Raw genomic sequence first — 25,869 nt, forward strand, 5'->3', positions numbered from 1 at the left:
ACTAATTTGTGACCTAAGGACTTTCACATATTAATGACCAGACTGATGAACAAATTTACACAATTGTTTGGTTACCAAGTATTGCCCATTTTCCCAATTGTTTTCCATTGCACTTTATTTTGGTGCCATACTTGAGTGATTATACTTTTTATGTTATATGAACATATATGCATTGCGTATGCATACAGGTAATACATGTGTTAATAGGAATCTCGTGCTTTCTACACCTTCCCCGTTTGTTTTCCATGCTATTAGTGCAACTTAAATATACTCTAATATTCAGCCATCTTCTTTTTTCGATGACAAGGATACAAAGGCATATTTGAAGTTTAAAAGGATTTTCTTTATCTGGTGGTATTGTGTTATTGCGCACAGTTGACATGTAATAAGTGTGCAAGTAAGGAGCAAAACATAAAGGTTTTCACAAATGTTTAGCATTCGCACATATTTAAAGCCTTTCAAATGTGGACATACTCTCGACTGTTCAATAGGACTCTAGTATAGTGATCACTGATCACTAGTCTTGATTGCATGTGACTTTTGGTCACTGGTTGAATTAAAGCATATAAAACCCTTAACCGCACTTTTCTTACTCTACTATCTAACTTCTTTTATTTTTGATAGCTAAATCTACCAGTGTAGTATTAATGTCACATTATAACAATTATCAAATTAATATTTTATAGTTTTGCTCACTTCATACCTACCTACTTTCTCGAATCTGTTTCCGGGAGATGGGCGTGACTGGAGTGTGTGAGGGGGAGGGGCACGGCAAACCGAATCGCGTCATTTAGTGGTGAATCGCGTCATTTAGAGGTGGCATTAGCGGGATGCGGGAGACTTGCCAGCTCTCCCGGGAGTCCGTGAGACTGACCCGAATGTTCGGGAGTCTCCCGGACATTCCGGGAGAGTTGGCAACTATGGCTTACTGTAGAAAAAAAAACCTGTTTAATTGGTTTCTTCATCGTGACTTGAAGGATAGCAAACTTTTCCAGCTTCTAAAACTATTTGGAACTCTGAAAGCTCTTTTTATGGTTGAAGTCTTACTATAATACCTAGGTAAGTGGGCAAGCTCAGCAAGCTATATTAAGACCATCGGTAACATTATTATTATACTTGAGCTCAATGTATAATAAATGTATCTATGTTCTATAAATGACATATAGTACAAAGTCTTCTTTTTACAGTTTTGTTGCTACAACAAATGTTCCTACATTATAAATCTGGAGTATTTATCTATGTAGCTTTCTCCCTCAGCCCCAATGACTTGGCAGTAGCCATATTTCAGTGTACAGCCAAACAGCAGTTCTATCATTAATTAGCTATATAGCTCAGAGTGTCTCTTGCAGACCCCATGAGTAAAAAAACATCATCAGGTGTGACCTGACCGTTGTACAAAGCTCTTGAGAGAAGACACAATGGAAGTGCCACACAGTGATTCCAAATCTATGAAATTTAGGCAAACAAACTTGACGTTTTATTTTTTAAGACATTGCCCCATGTTTACAGGATATACAACTTTCAGTTGATTTAAACATAACTAGAAATAACATTGTGTTTTTAAAAAAACTTTTACTTAAATTGTAAAAAAAACAAACACTGGGCTCCTCCCTATCTAAACCTTTCTATGTCTTGTTCTAGGCAATGTCTTGCTGATGCTTTGTTTTTAAACATAAATCCCTGTGGCAGGCTATAAGAAGAATATTACCATTTTTCCTTGGTTTGCTTCTTCAGGCTGATATTAGTGATTTATAATTTTACAGCATTCCATAGTGTCCTACTACTGACTACCATAACAACCACAGTCACATGGCACATTCTGCTCAATCTGCTCTTTGCACTATAAGATCCTCACCTTCCTTCACCCCCCTCCTCCATCACATGATATGCTAAGAGCTGCGAGTCTGTGTGTATGTGACTGCCAGCCATACTTGTCTACTCTCCAGAGAGTGCTTCATAAGAAGATAAAGATTTGTAAGAGAAATGACACGTATGTGCTAAAGGTTACTTAACTTGCTATTTAAAAAAACGTTACTTGGGATTGTTGCTTTAAAGTTGCGGACTTATAAATAATTCACTTCTACAATGATGCAGATAGAGTAAGTATACAATATAATATAAGGTTACAAGGAAAAAGGAAAAAGGCACAAAAATATACATTGTATGAAATGTTTTTTTTGGGTTTTTTATATATGAATTAAAATACTATATATTGTTCCAAAGAATACTCATTCAGTTCTGTACATTGTATTTCCTGATTTGCATCCTATTATAATTAAAATGATGACAAATACAACTGTAACTTAGAAATGATAAAACAGGACCCCAATTTTGTGGCACAGAAAATGAACAGTAATCTCCACTCAGCAGTGAGGTTTTGCTTATTTAATACTCAATCATCATTTTTTTATTCGCTCTGATCCTGTTCCTGCCCACTCAGGCATTAGAATATGTAATGCATTAGAATATGAAATCACTTACTGCCTGTTAGGATTTCTTCTTATACAGAAGCTGCTGTAATGTTTCAACTTGAGTTACTAAGTGCAACAGTGCTCTGAATCAACATCTCTGGAGTATAGAGAGGGGAGTTGGTTGTTACATGTGCTGCCTCTATTCAGCAGGTCAGAATTTGTATCTGCAAAGGTGCTGGTACAGCTTAACTCACAGACAGACTTACTACACAGGATCTGACTGATTGGTGTTTGTGAAATCTTCCCTCTTGTTCTAAGAAGACTTTATTCCTATTCTTATTTAACTTTTTAACCTTTATTTTTTTTTTACCTTGCGGACAAAAAGCTTTACTTTGCTTCTTGATTAAACCCATCAATAGATTGAAATATAGAATAAAAACAAGATTTGGCCACATGTTTTTGGATCTAATGTATTGGAATGACCACCCAGGAATCTTTGTAACCTGAATTACTCTGTACGATGAAGACTATATCATCCGTGCTCATTTTAACTTTTCCTCTCCTGCTTTTCGTGAGTATCTGGTTTGTGTAAATCTGTTGGGAATGTTGCCTTGAATAAGTTCTGCACACGAAGCTTTTGTCTCTTGTCTTCAGGGATATTTTTACCATTTCAATGTGGAAGTAAAGTAGATGGCAGATATTACTCTGCCTTTCACAGAGGGTGGGTGTTTTGTAGATATATGGTCATTTTAATTTCAATTTATAAAGCTGGCTAAAAGTTGAAGAAGTGTTTTAGTGCTGGTGTATTCTTGTGAATGGTCCTGAGATGTGGAGAGGTTCTAATGTTTTACTTTCCTCAGCAAGATGTCTTGTCATGACATTCCAAACCAAACACATTAATTAGTGGCAATAAGTTACAAAAACACCAATATGTTTTTGATGCTATCACATGGCTTGTAAGCCTTACAACTTCTATGTTTTATTTTCAGCAGTATTTGTTATATTGTAAATTTAGTGTATAAATATAAACAAATTAGCACATTGTTTAACCTTTTATTATCACATAAACATAACTAATGCGTAATGGAAAGTCCATCACAAAAATAAGCGTCACATTTTCTTGTTTTCATTTCTATTTCATTTTTGTTTGCCTAGAGACCAACTTAATATATTAACTTAATATTTTGTAAATATATTTTATGTATATATGAGAAAACCAGCGGAAAAAGTAATTAACCTTTAGTTTAATAAATGTGTTGGAAATGAAAGTTGTATCTGTGTGTACCTTTGGCACAGCTTGCCAAGGCTACTGTAGAGGGCGATGTTGCACTTCAACGAACGTGACCATACATATGTCTTGCATTATGTTTTTCTTTATTGTTATTATTTTATTTTATGTCTCATTGTTATTAACATTTTGCTATTGCAATACTATGCTGTTAAGGTGGTTTTATAATACCTGTCTTTATAGTTGGTTCTGCTTAATGTTCTGTTCAATTAACTTTTATACAAGATTTATACAATTCTAATTCTAATAGTACTAGTATTAACAAAATAGCAGACACTAGTATTAACAAAATAGTTTTACTCTTAGCTTCCTAGAAAAGGAATACATTTCCCACTAAAATGCATTTAAGTCCACAGCATGAATTGAAGTGTAGTACCTCCTGTTGTCTATTTGCTTACATCTAGAGAATCTTGCACTGAAAGTATATATATATATATATATATATATATATATATATATATATATATATATATATATATGCGCACGTAGAGTATGACTTGTTGGATAAATATAGAATAATTCAGATAGGGAAAAAATTGTCAGTTGAAATTCCCCTTTGTGTCAGTTTATACCCACATGACTGTATTCTGATTTCTTACACACACATGAAGGAGTCATACCATATGTTAGTATTCGTATTACGAATACTAACATTTTAAATGTAGTGCAAGGGTTACACAAATGTTTAGTTTAATTTAGACTGCAAGAGTAATAGCATTATTTATATGAAGAAAAACAAGTCCTGTATTTAAAATACAACTTATTTTTTAAATAAAACAAATGTAAAATGTAACATTTTAGGGAATCCTCATGTTTTCATTACTATATTGAAGAATTATTGTATGTATGCTACAGACGTTATCCATACAGTTTTGCAATTCATAGACACAGATCTGTACAACACTTAATACAGTGTACTGCACTGAATGGAGGTAGATGTGTTAACATTGAAGAAATCTGACATTCTTTTATTTTAGTTCCCAGCATTTATTGTAGTTCTTTCCATTGGAGCAGAGGACTGACTCAGTGGTTATGATTACTGCCCGATTAACAGAACATAGATTGATTCTCAGTGTCAGATTCTTGTCAATGGACAAGTCACTTTTGCTCCCTATCAAAGACTAGATTGCAAGCCTGATTGCTCATGGAAACTGTACCAGAATAAGTATATGCGTAGTGCTGCAGAAAAATGTATAAATAAATCTTGTAATACATTTATCATCCAGCACAGGCGAAGCTAAGGATAGGCAGAAGTGGCAGATGCCTTGGACGTAGGTTTGGGGGATGCAACTATAACAATGAACACACAATGTTCCTACTGATGTAAATTTTCTCCTTTTCTATGTGCACTCAACTTCATTTCTGATTGGCTGCCTAATAAATGGATAAACTGGTGGTTACACAATATGTTCTATATGGCAGCAGCAGTGCTGCTTAACATATTGAATTTGAGTGCAAAAACACTTTGTCCTGCTACATCTAGACATAGTTTATGTACATAACAGAGCATATATTTACTAAGAGCAAGCCATAAAGAGGGATGTTTAATAACATCCAAACATGCAGTTTCTCATAGCAACCAATTATAAACTTATATTCCTTATCTAACTTGTAGTAGATTGACCAAAGCTGCTATTTGTTGCTATATGGGTTGCTACACATTAGATCTTTGCTAGTAAATAAAACCCAAAGAGGCATGCAGAAAAACACTCATGGACATCTCAATGCTACATCTCAAAATATACTGGCTGATTAACTAGCATGAATAAAATTATAAAAGTGAGACAAAACCAAATGCACCAAATTTATATTTGCCCTCAATAATCTAACTTTATCTACACTTATCAAAGTTAATACCAGATGGGCTGATATGAGTTACACCCAGTGTAGCCTGGTCAGGCATTTAAAATCAGATATGCAGCTGCAACTTAGATCTGCAGACCTGCCAGATCTGTTCCCATGTAGGCTAGGACCTAAGAGATGACTGCACGCACCATGACATGATCCAGCACCAATCAATTGGTGCTGGATCAGTGTATATATATATATATATATATATATATATATATATATATATATATATATATATATATAGTAAAGAAAACACAACAGTCTTTTATGGGGGTTGGGTCATAAATTTGTCTAAAGAACTTCTTTATTTCAACACTGAACCTATTCTGAGGGTGACTCAGTTACTTAATCTTTTGCGGTCTGTGATCCAGAATAAGAACCTCTGCATTAAGGGATATAAATCACACACAATTTTCGGGATGCCTCTACACAAGCAAAGTAGCATAACAAAATAACTGCCAGCATCCACCGCTTCCTGTACTCGCTACAAATGTGTGTGGGAAGTAATTGCACAATTAATAAAATTGACTTTGAATATTTGTGCAGCTGGAAAACCTTCAGCACTACAGCTGATCTGCATCTCCCTCATGTTAACACTTAGTTAAAAGGGTTGTATATCCCCCTGCATTAAGTGAACTGTCTAGGAGCTAAGAGGAAGCATCTGCAATAAGCATTGTCTGCAAAACTATGTTGTTGCCCAAATAAATATAAATATTTTGAGGGGATGGGCTCACTCCGCTACCACTCTTTTTGGGCGTTTCATGTTGTCACTGACTGCTCCCATCGGCACAGTTTGACCAAACCAACCACTTACTAATTGTTAGAGTCAACTGCACACAAATGTGGTGTTGTTTTTAGGACGCCAATAGCTGCAACCAGCAGGCTCCTTCACTGGCACATGGAGCTAATTGTGCATCTTGGTTAATGTGTATCTGCTGCATTACCTCCTGGCTGATTTTTGTGGCTGAATCCTTGTTGACCGCTTATATTGGGTTAGGGCTGCTGGCAAAGCAATAATGCAGGATGTGGGCTCTATGCAGGGCTTAAAGTGTGTATTTTTAATCTGTTGGTCACAGGAACACAACAATAACAGGTTTCTCACAGGATCAAGCCCTGAGTAGCAATGTAGAAAATTTTCCCTGGTTTCTTACTGAACAGCTCATCAGAGGACTGCAGCACTGATGCCAGCTGCTCTTTCTACGTGACCCTGACCTATTTGCCCCGGCAAAACTTTACACCACATTTTGCATCATTTCCTCACCTCTACAAGGAGGTCAGGCAGTGGATCACTACCAGATTCCTCCATTGGTAAGCTACAAACAGCTGCTACTGACTATACTCACTTGTGGTATGCCTTTAGCATGTTTAGATTCACTCAGGCACCTTAAGATCATGTACATTGTGGCCTTGACAGCCTGGAGCTTGTTCTGATGGGAGCATCAGAAGCAGCACCTTCTGTCATACCTGAAAAACTCTAGTTTGGGCATATTGACCATACAAAGTTTTCTGCTTGGTCTGCACTTTTAGTAGGTTAGCCTGCATAAGCACCCTAAGCCTCTCTCACAAGTCTATAAGATGCATTATATATCACCATAGAATTATCCTGTGTATCCAGCATCACTTCACCAAATCTCCTGCCACAGGTTGAGGGATCCCTGGACTATGCAGTCAAATAGCAATTCAAAGGGAGACAAGCTAGCAGATTGCTGTGGCACCTCCCAAAAAGCATATAAGAGATTGACAGATTTTGCTCCTGGTTCCCTCTTCAAAATCACAAATGACCTTAGGATCTGCTTCAAAGTCCCATTGAACTGTTAACATTGTCCATTAGTTTGTAGATGGTAGGGGGCAGTGCAAAGTGGACTTATTCCACACATTGCTGTTTGAAATTGGACCCATTCTCTCATAAGCTGTGTTTCCTGCTAACTTAGAATCTCTCTGGAGAGGAACTACTATGCTCACTACCACCAGTTGAAAAGGTTCCTGTTTACTGGCCAGATGTTATGAATCCCAGTGTATTTACTAATAGCAACAAAAATGTAAAGCAAAGTGTCTTTATTAAAGTGAATACACAAACAAAAGATGACTCAGATCCACAGGTTTGAACAGGTTTTCTAAAGAGACTGTATAGTAACACTGGCAGGTACTGATATAATACGTTTTACCCCAGTCCAAAAGGCACAAGGCTGTCCAGGAGAACAGACAGAGTCCAGGGATCAAGCAGTGATCAGACAATAAATCCAAATAGCCAGGTTGAGATGAGGCAAATAAGCGAGGTCCAGAAGTCAGGCAAAAAGATCAGGGCAACAGGCAAAACAGCGTGGTCCAAAGTACAGGTAAATGATTCGGGGTCTCAGGCAAGGTCCAAGAAACAGGCAGGGGTCATACACAGAAGGTCAGTCCAGCAGGTATATAACAAAAGAACAGGACCAGGTAGTACAGCCAGGAACAAACGGGATGAACTGCACAGAGCACAGCTTGAGGCAGGTATTAAAAGCAGTGTGACAGGTGCAGTTCTAATTAATCCTCACGCAAGAAGATTAACTCCTTCAGGTATGTTGCAGAGTTCAGGAGCAGAACAGCAGGACCTCTGGTGGTATGAGGTACTGCTGCTAGGTACAAATGACAGACAGAGTTGTAACACCAGGACCAGAGGATAGTGCACGCACTGAGGAGATAAAGCCACTGGCATGAGACACAGTTCTCTCAAAAGGTTCAAAAATCATCTGATACTTAGAGCTAGAAACAGTTCTATGTCAGGTGTTTCAGTGTTCAGGTTCTCTACTGTTTTTTGCCAGAGGGATTTTGTGACAATAGTTGAGCATTGTGGAAACACCATTCCCCTTCTACCCTCATGGCTACTCTGTACCTTAACCCCTTATGCTAGGTCACACTCCCCCTTTCATCCCTGAAAAGTCAGTACTAGCTTGACGCCTCATGTCTTTCAGAGATTGATCAGAAAGATGAACGTCCCAGAGCTCAATTATACAGCCCTCACTTGCTGATAGGTCGAGTCATTCTACTGGGGGGGGTTGTCACCTTGATCATGCTTCACAGGTCTGTGTTCATTAGTACTTACAACTGGAGCTGTCTTCCTACTAAGGGCAAGGGCATAACCAGGTAATCCTACAGGCTAGGTTGAAACAGCATTTTCTGTGCTACTAGGGAGCATTGTCTCTCCAGAGATAAGTGTCTGGCTGGGCAACATAGCTGGTCTAACAGCTTGAGTGGCTCCTTGGGCTTGGCTAAAGCCAGTGCAGTTCCTCCTAGAGACTGCAGTATGGATCTTAACTCCTAGTGATAAGAACAATTAACTCTGTATTCATCTCAAAGCCAAATTTATTTGCCAAGATTACATCTGTTGAGAGGTCACCCATGACTATGATCCTGACTTCCTTGCCAACTCTGCAGTTGAGAAATACCCTAGCCATATGCACTTCCCACAAGACTCTTTTTGCCACAATTGCATTAGCAGTGCAACACTGCAATACCGCAGTAGGGTTAGCAAACTGGGAGATACTACAGCAATAGAGAAACCAAAGTCTTTAAGTCCTTCTCCCCACAGGGTTTTCACTTGGACCTGCTACAGGTGCCTTCACATGTTTTGTGGTGGCTGCTTTTCCACATGCAACTCCAGTGTGTCATTTGCTTCTTTCTCACACTTCATTGGGCTTCCTGGAGTGGGAGTAGTCCCTATGTGCTTTTAGTCTTACAATAAAATATTGGAACTGGTTTTCATGTGCAATTTATAAAATTTATAGTTGAGCTTATATATATCTTCCAGTTGTCTTGCCCTACTTCACACATCTAGGACATTTGTCCAGAGTGCTGGGAATGTTATTAAGGGTGTTCCACTCATTGCTGCTCTGCATATTGAGTGGGTGCTGCCAGGGCCATCTTAACAACATTATGGGCCCCCGGGCAAAGCAGTGCACCGGGGCCCCTAGATATAGATATATAGATGTATACAGATACAGATATAGATATAGATATATACTGTAGAGATAGATAGATGTACTTGCTCAGTGACCCTTGAAGGTTTTTTTTGCAGGTTTTTTTCTTTTGCAGGATTATTTATTCTCATTAAGAGCCGTGCCTATGGGGCCCCCTTGCCCGTGGGGCCCCCGGGCAGCTGCCCATCGTGCCCAATGGAAAAGATGGCCCTGCGTGCTGCTATCACCTGCCACTGGTGCATGTTTATTCATTGGAGGGAGGGGGTCGGGATCCTATCACTCCAAAGGCAATAAGGATGCCCTAGCACCACATTGTGATGCGACCACTGCCCCAATCCAAATATTGCAATGTTTGGAGGTGTGGCTTATGTAATAATAGATAATATTTGGTAATAATACACAGTAGTGGACAGAGTAATTTGGCAAATCTGAATTTATTTCTTCTCACAAGCTCAATTATGATACAAATTTTTGATACATCAGGTTACATATTACTGCAATACCTTCAATGATATGTTATTCTTGTGATCACTTGTACATTTAAAGGCAGTATAGTACTGCTTAGGGTAATATTAAACAAGCAATGTAATTGATTTGTCATTGTGTTATGTCCATGCATTCCTATTTCAATGTTGAAAAGCCTGCCCCTAGATCTGCGATCACATGACTACAGTCATGACAAGCCAGAAGAGCTGTGCACTCACTGTATACAGCGGGTGTGATCGTGAATGGCATCACTGGACCTAGACCAAGGAAAAGGTAAGGTCAGTGTACATGACAGTACCCCCCACCCCCATAAGGGTGGACACAGAACACCCAAAAAAGGTTTGTCCGGGATTTTTTTTTATGAAAAAGCTTCAAAAGGCGAGGAGCATGTACATCAGCCGCTTTAACCCAGGAGCGTTATTCTAGGCAATAGCCTTCCCAGTCAGCAAGAAACTATAAAGTGCCTTTGGAGATGTGATAATCAAAAATTTCTTTAATTTCATATTCCTGTTAATTTTGTATTAAAATTGGAGGTGGAGGTTTGTTGAAAGTAGAGAATTTATTAAAAGGGAGACATGAACACATTAGAACATTGAAGATGGAACATTGGTCAAGGTGGGTAAAAGAATTTTTGTAAGTACAAAAAATCAGAAGTTAGAGAGCGTGTCATGAAAATGGTTATTGTGGGCAGACTCTCCTTATGGAAGTAGTTCCACCCAGTTGTTTTGGTTGCCCAAGACATACAATCTTAGAGATCTTTCACGTTCGATTAGTTGTCTCAGTTAACCCGCTGGATTGAGGTGGTTAGAAGCAGAAGAAAAAAATAACTTAATGCCTATGTTATTACTAAAAGCTCTCCAAATTTCAGATATGATTTGGGTTCCACAATCAGACACAATTTCTTGGGGGAGTCAATGTAAACAAAAAAACCTCTTTTATAAATAGGGAAGCCAAAGTGGAAGTGGAAGGTAAGCTTTTGAGGGTCACAAAATGAGCTGCCCTAGAAAAACTAACCGTAATTACCCAAATAACAGTACAGCCGCTAGACAGAGGTGAACCATTGATAAAATTTATTGGTAAATGTGTCCATGAACCATCTGGGGACAGGAAGGGAATAAGTAGACCGAAAGGTTTTTGATGAGGAACCCTGTGCAGGGTACAGATTGATCATGCAGAAACAAATCTCTCTACATACAGACGCAGAGATGACCACCATTAGTTCCAAGTTTTTTTAATAAATGCGTGTCCAGAAAAGTGAGAAGCATGGGTCCAATGTAGCAGCTTTGGATGTATTTTGAGTAAAATGATGATTTTGCCAGGTGGTCATCGAAGGACAAGGAAGGAGTAACTGCTAGAATACATTTAGGATCCAAGATGAACTTATCTGTCACTGAAGATTCCATATCTGAGAAATCAAAAGATTGTGAAAGAGCATCAGCCTTCTTGTTTTTAGAACCTGGCAATAGATAAGAAAAAAACTGAAAGAAGAAAAGAATAATGCTTATCTTGCCTGACAAGGGTTTAAACACTGTGCAGACTCTAAATAGAGAAGGTTTTTATGGTCTGTATAAATGGTCACTGGAACTTGCGCCACAAGTCCTTGTCTGCAATTCCATAATTCCTCTCTGCAGGTAAGAATTTGCGAGAGAAAAAGCCACACAGAGGAAGCATCCCAGAAGAGGCACGCTGACACAGAATTGCTCCATTTCCATAGGAAAATGCATCCACCTCAAGGAATAAAAGGACGTTAAATAATAGGTTGTTGCAAAATTGGAGTACAAGAAAAGGACATTTTAAGTTTATAAGCTTCCACTGCATCTAGAGTTGGCAGTCTTTCTTGTCAGGGCTGTGATGGAAGCAACCAAGGTAGAATATCCTGTTTTAAACAGATCATAATAATTAACGAAACCCAAAAACTGTTTGGTAGTTTTAAAACTGTAAGGTTAAGGCTTTAAGTTTATCGGGGTCCATTCAAAATCCAGCATCTGAAATAATATTGCCGAAAAACATAGTTGATGTTTTTCGAAGACACATTTCTCCAGTTAATAAAATAAATTGGGTGACCTGAGTCGAGTAAGAACTGCTTCAAAATGCTCACTAGGAGTCTTTAGATCTTAAGAAAAAATGAGTATATCATCCAAATACACTACCATAAAATGATAAAGGTCATATAAAATAAATCTCATTAATAAAACTTTGAAATACTGCTGGGACATTGCCCAGGCAAAATGACATTACTAGTTATGCAAAGTGGTCATCACAGGTATTAAAAGTGTTTTCCATTCATCCCCTATCTTGATACGAATAAAATTGTATGCTCCTCAGAAGTCCAACTTATAATAAATTGTAGCTCCTTTTACATGATTGACGAGTTCAGAAATCAAAAGTAAAGGATATTTATTTTTCCCAGTAATGATGTTTTAGCCATGGTAAGCGATGCAAGGATGCAGCCCACTGCCTTTTTTCTTGACAAAGAAAAAGCCAGCTCCTGAGCGTAATGATAATTTCCTAATAAAACAAGAGCCCAAATTTTTTTGAATATATTCCGTCATGGCTTAAGTTTCCACAGTAGATAATGGATAAACCCAACCACAAGAAGGAATTTTGCATGGATGAAGTTTTATGCCATAATCCCAAATGCGATGAGGGGGAACTTCAGTTGCCCTGTGTTTACTAAAAACACTGAAGAATAGAGCATACTGGAGAGGAAGAGGCAGATCCATCTCTAAAGCTGAAATAGGAGGTATCACCATATGCAGGCAATGGGAGGAACAGCTAAGACCCCAAGACAAGATCTGTAAGTTATATAGAGGTATTTGAGCTATACAATACAGTGGCAATCGTCTTAACGGTGACGAGAACCCCAACAGGCTTCACACCTACACAAAAATTCTGATTACAGCAAAAAACAAATCCAATATAAAGAGACTTACCTGAAAACCAAAGATCCAGCTTTCCGACAGCAGCGCATGCAGACAGGCAGTCATTCTGATAAGGCAGCTTTCACGTCAGTGCGCCGTACATTAATGTTAATTTAAAGCGTCAATGTCTGGACCCCGCAGGCTAACTGTTTAAACACTTAGCCTGCGGGGTCCAGACATTGCCACTTTAAATTAACATTAATATACCACATTTCTCATATATGGATTATGAAACAATATTGGCTACCTGATGGCTACCATAAAATGCCGTCAGTCTAATTCTCGTCACTTAAAATGGCGACATTCACATTGACAGTATTAAGGGGGCAATGCGAGGACCCGGCAGCTGCTTAAAGTACAAACCTTATTTACTATAACTCTTGTCAGAAAGGTAGTCATCTTAATGATTTCTTTTATGCAGTAAAAATTTACATTTTCAGCATGCTAAAAAAGAAAGTACATTTTTTCCCCCTAGCACAGTTGCTAAATGTTTACCTCTGTGTTGCAATAAGTACATATTATCTCCCCAAACAACACATGTCAACTATATATTTTTCCACAACAATGTAAGCAGTGTAGTTTAATTTTGCTTTAACAAGCTAATGTAAAATTTTGGCAGCATGCTAGTCACACGTTGGTGCATTAACAGATTCATTTTGTAATGTGTGGTGCACTGTGTATATAATTTTTCTTCTAATGGCATGATCATTTAAGAGTTGTCGCTAATTTAATACATTCATTTCACACATGTGCTGTAAAGTACATTGTTGGCGACGTGCTTCAATCTCCACACTAATTTAACCCACCAAGATATTCTTGGCAATCTCACTATGAAAAATATTTTCACGTTGGCAGGATTATGAAAGCTGCATTGGGATCATATTGTTCTATTTTGTATACATTCCACATGCATCTCTCAAACACACACTGAACGCAGCAAATTAACGCCTTTGTGTACACCTTACAATATTGTGTGTTACAAAGATAAAATAATGGGTGAGGTTTGCTCAGGTATGGGGATGTTGCAATTCATTTGCTAATTATGTTCTTTACATATAGTACCAAAAATCAACTTTTACTTTCATTTACTTTTCTAAGGTAAATGGGTTTCATCCAGAATGCAAACTGAAACTGGAAATCAAAGACGAGGAGAGAAAATGTATGTCTAAACTGAACCGACAACCACCTGCTGGATTTAGAGGTAAGTGTGTATTGCCATAATGTTATGATTTTCTGTTTACCTTTCTGATTATGATGATCCCCCCCATCCGATAAAGCGACACTTTTAGAAGCAGGATTATAGGAGTGATACCTTTATTCGCTAAACCGGCAGTTCCCAAAGTGTGCGCCGCGGCTCCCAGGGGTGCCGCGGCGCTGTCACTGGGGTGCCGTGAGCCAGCTATAGGAAAAAACAAAGAGCACATAAACTTACCAATCCGCGCGGCGCCGGGAACCAGCAGCCTCCTCTCTCCCGCAGCTGTCACTGAAAATCGACGTCAGTAACATCTGCGGGAGAGAGGAGTCTGCTGGGTCCCGGCGCCGCGCGTATTGGTAAGTTTATGTGCTCTTTGTTTTTTCCTAAAGCTGGCTCGCGGCAGAGGAGTGAGAGGGAGCGTGACAGCGGGCAGACAGCGGGGAAGACAGCGGGGCAGACAGAGGGGCAGACAGAGGGGCAAAGGAGGGTGACAGCGGGGCAGACAGAGGGGCAGACAGCGGGCAGACAGCAGGCAGACAGAGGGGCAGACAGCGGGGCAGACAGAGGGGCAAAGGAGGGTGACAGCGGGGCAGACAAAGGGGCAGACAGCAGGCAGACAGCGGGGCAGACAGAGGGGCAAAGGAGGGTGACAGCGGGGCAGACAGAGGGGCAGACAGCGGGCAGACAGAGGGGCAGACAGCGGGCAGACAGCGGGCAGACAGCGGGGCAGACAGAGGGGCAAAGGAGGGTGACAGCGGGGCAAACAGAGGGGCAGACAGCGGGCAGACAGAGGGGCAAAGGAGGGTGACAGCGGGGCAGACAGCGGGGCAGAGGAGGGTGACAGCGGGCAGACAGAGGGGCAAAGGAGGGTGACAGCGGGGCAGACAGAGGGGCAGACAGCGGGGCAGACAGAGGGCCAAAGGAGGGTGACAGCGGGGCAGACAGAGGGGCAGACAGCGGGGCAGACAGCGGGGCAGACAGAGGGGCAAAGGAGGGTGACAGAGGGGCAGACAGCAGGAAGACAGCAGGCAGACAGCGGGGCAGACAGCGGGGCAAAGAAGGGTGACAGCGGGGCAGACAGTGGGCAGACAGCAGAGCAGACAGCGGGGCAGACAGAGGGGCAAAGGAGGGTGACAGTGGGGCAGACAGAGGGGCAGACAGCGGGCAGACAGCGGGGCAGACACAGGGGCAAAGGAGGGTGACAGCGGGGCAGACAGCAGGGCAGAGGAGGGTGACAGCGGGCAGACAGAGGGGCAAAGGAGGGTGACAGAGGGGCAGACAGAGGGGCAGACAGAGGGGCAAAGGAGGGTGACAGCGGGGCAGAGGAGGGGGACATTGTGAGAGGGGCAGTGGTGGGGGGACATCGTGAGAGGGGTAGTGGAGGGGGACACAGCGTGAGAGGGGCAGTGGAGGGGGACACAGCGTGAGAGGGGCAGTGGAGGGGGACACAGCATGAGAGGGGCAGAGGAGGAGGACAGCGTGAGAGAGGGCAGAGGGGGGACAGTGTGAGAAAGGGCAGAGGGGGGGACAGCGTGAGAGAGGGCAGAGGAGGGGACAGCATGAGAGAGGGCAGAGGAGGGGACAGCGTGAGAGAGGGCAGAGGAGGGGACAGTGTAACAGAGTGCAGAGGAGGGGGAGACATTGTGAGAGAGGGCAGAGGAGGGGGGGACATCATGAGAGAGGGCAGAGAAGGGGGGGCATCGTGAGAGATGGCAGAGGAGGGGGACATCATGAGAGAGGGCGGAGGAGGGGGGGACATCGTGAGAGAGGGCAGAGAAGGGGGGACATCGTGAGAGATGGCAGAGGAGGGGGACATCATGAGAGAGGGCAGAGGAGGGAGGACAGCGTGACAGAGAGCAGAGGAGGGGGGACAGCGTGACAGAAGGGGCAGTGTGTCTGTATGCAGAGGGGGAAGTGTGTCTGGATGCAGAGGGGGCAGAGTGTCTGGATGCAGAGGGGGCAGTGTGTCTGGATGCAGAGGGGGCAGAGTACCTAAGGGCAGAGTGTCTGGATGCAGAGGGGGCAGAGTACCTGAGGGCAGAGTGTCTGGATGCAGAGGGGGCATTTTTGCATACAACTAAATAAGTATTTCTGTCCTGACCTAAATACTTGTTACATTTTTTTGACCCAACTACTTCTAAAACAGGACTGCTCAATAATTATTTTGGAGGGTTGCCTTGAAAAAATTTGGAGACTCTAAGGGTGCCGCGAACTGCAAAAGTTTGGGAACCACTGGGCTAAACCTTAGGTTCCCAAACTGTGCGCCGCGGCTCCCAGGGGTGCCGCGGCGCTGTCACAGGGGTGCCGTGGACAGGAAGAAGAGGAGGGAAAAAGAAAAACAACTACTTACCAATCCGGCGGCGCCCGGGACCCAGCATCCTCCTCCTTCCTCGTTTCTCACTGAATGCCGGGCATGACGTCACGTTTCTTCCTATCCACGGCGGGGGCACAGCGAGGGGCAGATGCTGAGGGGACAGAGCGGGCAGATGCTGAGGGGACAGAGCGGGCAGAGGCTGAGGGCACAGTGATGGGCAGAGGCTGAGGGCACAGCGAGGGGCAGATGCTGAGGGGACAGAGCGGGCAGATGCTGAGGGGACAGAGCGGGCAGAGGCTGAGGGCAGAGCGATGGGCAGAGGCTGAGGGCACAGCGATGGGCAGAGGCTGAGGGCACAGTGATGGGCAGAGGCTGAGGGGACAGAGCAGGCAGAGGCTGAGGGCACAGCGAGGGGCAGAGGCTGAGGGGACAGAGCGGGCAGAGGCTATGGGGACAGAGCGGGCAGAGGCTGAGGGCACAGTGAGGGGCACAGGCTGAGGGGACAGAGCGGGCAGAGGCAGAGGGGGCAGAGCGTGGGGGCACAGTGGGTGTGTGGATGAGTGTGTGGATGCAGGGGACACTGAGTGTGTGGATGCAGGGGGTACGGTGTGTGTGGATGAGTGTGTGGATGCAGGGGACACTGAGTGTGGATGCAGGGGGTACAGTGTGTGTGGATGCAGAGGGCACTGAGTGTGTGGATGCAGAGGGCACTGAGTGTGTGGATGCAGGGGGCTCTGAGTGTGTGGATGCAGGGGGCTCTGAGTGTGTGGATGCAGGGGGCTCTGAGTGTGTGGATGCAGGGGGCACTGAGTGTGTGGATGCAGGGGACACTGAGTGTGTGGATGCAGGGGGTACGGTGTGTGTGGATGCAGAGGGCACTGAGTGTGTGGATGCAGGGGGCTCTGAGTGTGTGGATGCAGGGGGCACGGTGTGTGTGGATGCAGGGGGCACTGAGTGTGTGGATGCAGGGGGCACGGTGTGTGTGGATGCAGGGGGGCACGGTGTGTGTGGATGCAGGGGGCACTGAGTGTGTGGATGCAGGGGGCACTGAGTGTGTGGATGCAGGGGACACAGTGTGTGGATGCAGGGGGCACAGTGTGTGGATGCAGGGGGCACAGTGTGTGTGTGGATGTAGGGGGCACGGAGTGTGTGGATGAGTGTGTGGATGCAGGGGACACTGAGTGTGTGGATGCAGGGGACACTGAGTGTGTGGATGCAGGGGGTACGGTGGGTGTGGATGCAGAGGGCACTGAGTGTGTGGATGCAGGGGGCTCGGTGTGTGGATGCAGGGGGCACGGTGTGTGTGGATGCAGGGGGCACTGAGTGTGTGGATGCAGGGGACACAGTGTATGGATGCCGGGGGCACGGTGTGTGTGGATGCAGGGGGCACTGAGTGTGTGGATGCAGGGGGCACGGTGTGTGTGGATGCAGGGGACACTGAGTGTGTGGATGCAGGGGGTACGGTGTGTGTGGATGAGTGTGTGGATGCAGGGGACACTGAGTGTGGATGCAGGGGGTACAGTGTGTGTGGATGCAGAGGGCACTGAGTGTGTGGATGCAGAGGGCACTGAGTGTGTGGATGCAGGGGGCTCTGAGTGTGTGGATGCAGGGGGCTCTGAGTGTGTGGATGCAGGGGGCACTGAGTGTGTGGATGCAGGGGACACTGAGTGTGTGGATGCAGGGGGTACGGTGTGTGTGGATGCAGAGGGCACTGAGTGTGTGGATGCAGGGGGCTCTGAGTGTGTGGATGCAGGGGGCACGGTGTGTGTGGATGCAGGGGGCACTGAGTGTGTGGATGCAGGGGGCACGGTGTGTGTGGATGCAGGGGGCACTGAGTGTGTGGATGCAGGGGGCACTGAGTGTGTGGATGCAGGGGACACAGTGTGTGGATGCAGGGGGCACAGTGTGTGGATGCAGGGGGCACAGTGTGTGTGTGGATGTAGGGGGCACGGAGTGTGTGGATGAGTGTGTGGATGCAGGGGACACTGAGTGTGTGGATGCAGGGGGTACGGTGGGTGTGGATGCAGAGGGCACTGAGTGTGTGGATGCAGGGGGCTCGGTGTGTGGATGCAGGGGGCACGGTGTGTGTGGATGCAGGGGGCACTGAGTGTGTGGATGCAGGGGACACAGTGTATGGATGCCGGGGGCACGGTGTGTGTGGATGCAGGGGGCACTGAGTGTGTGGATGCAGGGGGCACGGTGTGTGTGGATGCAGGGGGCACTGAGTGTGTGGATGCAGGGGACACAGTGTATGGATGCCGGGGGCACGGTGTGTGTGGATGCAGGGGGCACTGAGTGTGTGGAAGCAGGGGGCACGGTCTGTGTGGATGCAGGGGGCACGGTGTGTGTGGATGCAGGGGGGCACGGTGTGTGTGGATGCAGGGGGCACGGTGTGTGTGGATGCAGGGGGCACGGTGTGTGTGGATGCAGGGGGGCACGGTGTGTGTGGATGCAGGGGGGCACGGTGTGTGTGGATGCAGGGGGGCACGGTGTGTGTGGATGCAGGGGGCACTGAGTGTGTGGATGCAGGGGGCACTGAGTGTGTGGATGCAGGGGGCACTGAGTGTGTGGATGCAGGGGGCACTGAGTGTGTGGATGCAGGGGGCACTGAGTGTGTGGATGCAGGGGGGCACGGTGTGTGTGGATGCAGGGGGCACTGAGTGTGTGGATGCAGGGGGCACTGAGTGTGTGGATGCAGGGGGCACTGAGTATGTGGATGCAGGGGGCACTGAGTGTGTGGATGCAGGGGGCACTGAGTGTGTGGATGCAGGGGGCACTGAGTGTGTTAGCTGTAAATTATTCTTTGACAGAAATATAATTGAAAAAAATATACATAAATAAATTCTTTTCCCTTGGATTTATGTGTATTCTTTTTGTATACAACTAAATAAGTATTTTTGTTCTGACCTAAATATTTATTACGTCTTTTTGACTACTTATAAAACGGGACTGCTCGGTAATTATTTTGGAGGGGTGCCTTGAAAAATTTTTGAAGACTCTAAGGGTGCCGCGAACTGCAAAAGTTTGGGAACCACTGGGCTAAACAAAAAAAATATTATTATATTATATGTGCTAGCTTTCAGAGCACAGAGGCCCCTGCATCAGGCAACTTTACAAAAACCTTTACAAAAAAACTTTTTTTATATATATAATAATATTTTTTTGGGTTAGCCAATAAAGGTATCACTCCTATAATACTTTTGTCTTTTTTTGACACAAAATTATTTAACTTGACATAGATTTTTCTGACTAATACGGTACTGAAATAATAATATTAAAAATAAAAAAATATTTTGCTACACATTTTTCTAGAGATGTAGCAAATGACTAAACATAGGATAGGAGCTATATTTGCACATTTATCCTAAATAAAAGTTCACAAAAGAGAATCTATCCTTACTCACATCATCTCAATCGCATGTCCCGACGGCCTGTAGCAGGAGCGTCCTGGTTGCCTAGGCAGCCGGAATATGAGGAGGAAGTAGCGTCTTGGCTGCCTTGGCAACAACCGGGGACAAAGCAAGATGGCCTCAGGTGGGACACGACACGTTGCGGCTAGCAGGTAGCTCGTAACAGATACATCCAATACATCATCATCAACATCAGCAGTTATTTATATAGCACCACTAGTTCCACAGCGCTGTACAGAACAATGTGGAAAATAATGTCCCAGCAGAATGCACAAAAAAAATTAAATTAATGTAACATGTTAATAGTATAGTTATTAATAACTTTATTCATTCTTCTCCCCCATAAAATACATTTAATAGGATATTATTAAGGTCTACTGTACATAAAACACATTTTTACAGTTGCTCCTGATTGCAAACACATGTCCTAGCATGCACTGCCACCCGCCCTGTAGCTGGTGCAAGTGATATGACAGAGAAACACGTACGTTTGAAATGCCTAAAGCTTGATTCGGACGTTGCTGCATGCGCTCAAGCTTGGCACGGCCTCAGTGTACATTGACTATGTGCATACGCCCAGTCCCCTCCCCTGGATGTTGCTGCTTTCACTGGCGTATAGTCCCGTTCTGGGCTTGCACAGAGCGGTTTTACACAAAATATGGCACATATTGGCATTTATGTTCCTTAATGAATAATATCCAAAATGTGTAATTGAGGTCACACGATCTTGTGTGTACTCACTGATGCAAGAGATTGAAAACTTTTGGTCATCTTATGCTTTGTTCAAATTACATCTCTGCCCATCCTCCTATAAGTGCCATTGCCCCTGCAATATGTTATGTGTATCTCCAATATATAGGATTTCTGCTATGGTGCCCTTGTTAATTTTATATAGTGATACACCTATTTGCTGTACATTTGTCTACCACAAAGCGTTTACTGAAATCAGATAAAAGTCAGCATTTTGTTCTGATTTGTAATACTATGTGGTTAAGTTATGATAGATTTGTGTCCATATAGCAATTTCCACGAACGGGTGGTTTGCTTAATGGACTTTCTAAGAAATGTGTGCTGCCTTACGAGGTTTCCTTTCTATGATAAGAAGATGATAGGAAGATTGCATAGAAAGATGACTCTTAGAATATCTGTATTATATAGATGTGGGTAATGTGCATGTAACTTGACCTAATATAGTGCAAAATGTGCAATTTCTGTTATTCCCCAACAATAAATTAAGAGTATAATATTTATTGTTAGTGATTACATTTTTAAAGCATTAGCATCTTATTCAGTCATCTTTGCAATTGATTATCATGATTGAATTGTACTTTGCCATTTGGTCCTGAGAAAGACACACTAAGGTCACCTTCTTGGCAAACCGCTATAGTATTTCCCTGCAGGAAGTCCATGTGGTATGCATTTCTTAATCAGGGAATAATCTTAGCATTTGCTTTTGGAAGAATATGTGTGAAGAGTGTCTAATAAGAACAAATACATTTGTTCTGTTAAAATTTATACCACCCACACCAGACACTTATTAGGAAGATGAAAGTACACAATTGTGTCTAATTTTTTCCTTAGTTCCACTTCTAAAAGTGAAGTTGGAGGATAACTTTTAGATGACAGATTCCATGATTTATACCATATTGCTGGCAAATACTGATTGTTCTATCATATAACCCTCCACTTTTTAAATCTGTCCCACAGGAGTTTTAAATAATCCTTCTGTCATTGCTTAATCTAAATGATTGTAGTTTATCAAGTGTTGTGTCTTATAGCTACAAAATGGATTAGACATCATGCTCTACTGTCTTATTTTAGTAGCTGTTATGCTGTCATTGTAACCCTTTCAGTTCCTGACCAGATTCTTGATTGCTTGGATATTGTCAGCCTCAATAAACACTAAAATTATACCATCTTTTGTGTGTGTATCTAAAGTCACCAGATGTAGTGTTCTGGTCCTGGCTCTATAATCCGCCCTTTTAAAAGCCCCTGTAATCTCCTGCCTCTTTCCCCAATTATCCTACAGCATTTTACATCAGTGTCTCGACAATGGAGAGAAATGGTCTTTTGTAAATGGGCATGAGAAACCAGTTGACAACATGCAATATGCTTTCTGACTATCTAAGGCCAATTGCTCCCTCGTGGGTTGCACAGCTTTGGTGTACCACCATGGAGTACTAGAGCCATAGCTCATACTATATACCCCAACGCCTAGGTTCACACATCACACAGGTAAGGTGGATGGGAAAGATACAAGAGTATCTTTTATTGCAAAATACAAAAATATAATGCAAAACAATAACAATACTTTGTACAAACATACTTAACAATAACCAGGTGAGACACCAACCCCTTAGGTAGTTCTCTTACTCACACAGTCCACGATAGCACGCAGTAGGTAGAATCAGTGTATTTAGTTTGCTATAGTACCAAGGGATAGCTCCCTGTCTCACACAGCCGTCTAAACAGACGACTGTCCCCATAGTGATTTTTCCTATAGCAAATGGTTTGGAGCCTTGATGTCTGGACCAGCATAGACCTATGTTTATTCTATATGTTCCCAGACAATAGGGCTCACTGAGAACATAATCAAATAAATATAACATCAAACCCACACAATCTGCAAAAATTAATTAAGTCCCAGTGATTAAACAATAGACCTATATTACTTCTGACACCCACCTGGCCAGATTTAATCAACATTAACGATACAGGTCTCTTTCAGAAATGACATAGATTTAAACACAATGGTTACAGATAATTAACATACCACAAGTTGACAGAATGTAACATCTTATCACAGAGTGGTCCACATAGAAACACTGTCATGTTCTTTCAAAAGTATAATATAAGAGTGAACTGTAGGCCGAATAGGGAACACTGTAACATATAAAATCTAGACCAATGAACAATATAACACATGTTAAGAACTTGGGGTAAGCTCAACCATCAAGTAATGGGATATTATTCCCTTCTCAGCACCCTATGGATCTGGGGAACATCAAACAGGGCTATAAAATTACCAGTTCTTTATTCCATGTTTTGTGGGAAACAAGGTACAGACACAGTAAAGTGAAAGTAAGCCCCTTGTTTTGGTGCTTGATTATAGGTTTTACTTTTCATATAGGATAACTATCCTCTGCAGTTAGAAAAACAAATATTCAACCTCATATGGACCCTGGAGCACCTCTGAAAGCAATGAGACCACTTCAGTCCCACCCTCTGCCTCCCTCCTTCAACAGCTCATTCACCTGGTTTATGTCATATTATAATCATATCATGTAGTACATAGTCACGTCACAGTGGGGGTCGCAGGCACACCGCAACAGGGGTGTGATCACTCCCTCCCAGAGGGGCGCTTAGGCTGTCCTTTAAATACTTCCCTTCCCCCAATATTCCCACCCGCGGGACAGAGCCCTACAATTTGGTCTGTCCCACTGAAATCAGGACAGTTGGGAGGTATGCTTCATACTGTATATAGGTTACAATTAAGTGTATGAAAAGATTGCAACATAAGCATATTAAAAATGAAGGATTGGTTTCATATATGTGTAATAGGTTAGGTGAGGCTGTTCTCTATCATTCAGCTCCTCCCATCAGAAGATCTTTACACCCCCTGTGCTCGTTGCCATCTTGATGCACACATCCACACACGTCACATAAATAAAATAGGCACATGACATCACAAAACATAATTTAGACGGCGATGACCGCACTTTTTTCACCATCATAAGTAACCTCCAAAATCGCAAGTTATTCTGAAAGTAGAAAAATTACAATGATGCCAGTACAACCTCTCTTGTTCAGGGCTTAGCTGTATACATTTTTATTCTTTATGTATAAACAGACAGTACTATTCCCCTTATTTTAAATGCTGGATGTTAATGTTCAGTATCTGTTGTTAACATCAGCACCTGTTCTTCCAATTGTTTTTTTTTTGTCTGATAATTGTACTAAACTTTATTTCTCACAATAAACTTGTACTATCATGTAAGGCTGGGTACACACTACAGAAAATTTATCCCGATGGGACTCCTCTAATGATATTACCAACGACAGAAAAAAAAAAAGTCCCGATCGGCATGCAGATTCATGTGTACAGACTAAGCACATTTTACCTTCAGATCTGTGCTTTTCATCTGTCATAACCATCGGCTGAAAAGTTTGTGACTCTGCACACTCTATAGAGATCTATGGACGTTGCAGGTCCTGAGTGCGTACACACTGCAGAATTGGAATAACTTCTTTCCATCACTGAACAACATTTTTAGTTCGGTTTAGAAATCAGATGAAACAATACAATGTGCTTTGGAATGATATTCGTTCATCATTGGAGCGTACACACCAATGCGATATCGGGCCAAACGGTCGCTTATTGTGTGATTGGCCCGATAATCGGGTGAAAACACTGTGGTGTGTACCCAGCCTTAGCCAACAATATTTGTAGAAGATCTCAAAGTGTCAAAACCTGTTTGCTTATAACTCCACTTCATGACACCATAATGTACACAAAAATGGTGCCCTATTATTATGAATAATATGTGGCGGATCCGGAATAGTTTTAAGTTCAGTTGAGCAGTTTTAAGTGTTTTTCACCTTCAGACAACTTTTAGTACATCACGTTATACTTGCCTATTTGCTGTATAAATTGCATTGCCATTATAGCATCAGGCAGATTGATGTGGATTTGTTGTCCTGTCAAAAAAAAACACATTCTGCATTGGATACAATAATAATGTATTGTATCATATTGCAGGACATCAGAAATAAGCAATAATATAAAGTCACAGGTGGTGATTTAATTCCCTGTATTGTTCTTTAGAACTACATGGGGTGTGCATCATTTTCTGTTAGTACGGGGATTTCAACATGGATTTCTATCATTGTTGAAATTACCGTACTAACGGTAATAATGCGCATCAATTACCGTAGTAGCGGTAATGATGCGCACCCCATGTTGTTCTAAAGAACAATGCAGGGAATTGAATCTCCCCATAGAAACCAGAATGATAAAGTCATGTATTTAGGAAAAGTTGGAGGAGCACGTGTACAAGCCATTACATAAAAGTTATCTGAAGGTGGAACCCTCTTTAATTTTTGACTCTGCAAAGAACTTGAACAGTGTAGAGATGAATGATAACGATAAAGAAATAAGGATGTGAGCCACCTGCTGGGATATGATCTCTACTAGGTCAACAGCATCAATTTTCTCTTCAAAAGAAGATCTCAAAATTGTATTTATTTATTTACCTCCTGCAGTTAGACTTTGTGTCTATTGGATTCCAAGCCTGTACATAATGATAGATTTCATTCACCAATTTTGTCCACAAGAAGCCTTAAAGTAATTGCTCACCTGCTGAAGTGCAAAATTGTTGTTTTGTGAATGCCCTCAGGGAAATATGAACAGTAATTTAGCCAAACAAATAAATAAAGCTTGCTGCTGTGTCTTATTATTGCAGTACTGTGTTTATGTTTCAGAACATATTGTGCAATCCTTTATATTAAGGAATTACATATTACCACATTATTTGTTTCTTAAGAAATAGACTTTTAAAGTCATTCTCTTTAGACAGGATAGATCCCACTTTTTAATAGATGAAGCTGATTTAGTACAAATATATACATTTCATACAGCCGGGGCTGGATTAAGGGAATGGAGGCCCCTGGGCTAAGGGGGCCTCCATTCCCCCGTGAGGGCCCCCCCCCCCCCGTGATCCGAGCCGCCCCCAAGGCACTTACCTCCTCCTGGCATTGCAGTCCTTCCCCGGCGCGCTGTACGCTCTTTACTGAGGAGATCTCGTGACAGTGAGACTCACGAGATCTCCTCAGTAAGGAGACTACAGCATGCCGGGGAAGGACCGCAGTGAAAGTGCTCAGCAGCACTGATCGCGCTGGGGGCGCCCCCGCCCCCGACCGATCAATACTGCTGCTGAGCACTTTCAAGGGCCCCTGGATGCCCGAGGCCCCTGGGCTGTAGCCCAGTTAGCCCTATGGTTAATCCGGCCCTGCATACAGCACTGTGCAAAGGTTTTAGGTG

At 43.0% G+C, this 25,869-nt stretch overlaps 1 protein-coding gene across 1 annotated transcript in view; it reads left to right on the forward strand.

Moving 5' to 3' along the window:
- The first annotated feature begins 2,503 nt into the window (after nt 1–2,503).
- Nucleotides 2,504–25,869, forward strand: part of VIPR2 (vasoactive intestinal peptide receptor 2) — a 74,858-nt gene continuing 51,492 nt past the window's right edge. Inside the window, exons 1-2 of the mRNA XM_075212106.1 lie at nt 2,504–2,982; nt 14,009–14,111. Of these exons, the coding sequence (XP_075068207.1) occupies nt 2,932–2,982; nt 14,009–14,111 (154 nt within the window). The 5' untranslated portion in view covers nt 2,504–2,931. The remainder of the gene's footprint in view (nt 2,983–14,008; nt 14,112–25,869) is intronic.

This window comes from Mixophyes fleayi, chromosome 5 (assembly GCF_038048845.1).
Source record: "Mixophyes fleayi isolate aMixFle1 chromosome 5, aMixFle1.hap1, whole genome shotgun sequence".
Taxonomy (NCBI): Eukaryota; Metazoa; Chordata; class Amphibia; order Anura; family Limnodynastidae; genus Mixophyes; species Mixophyes fleayi.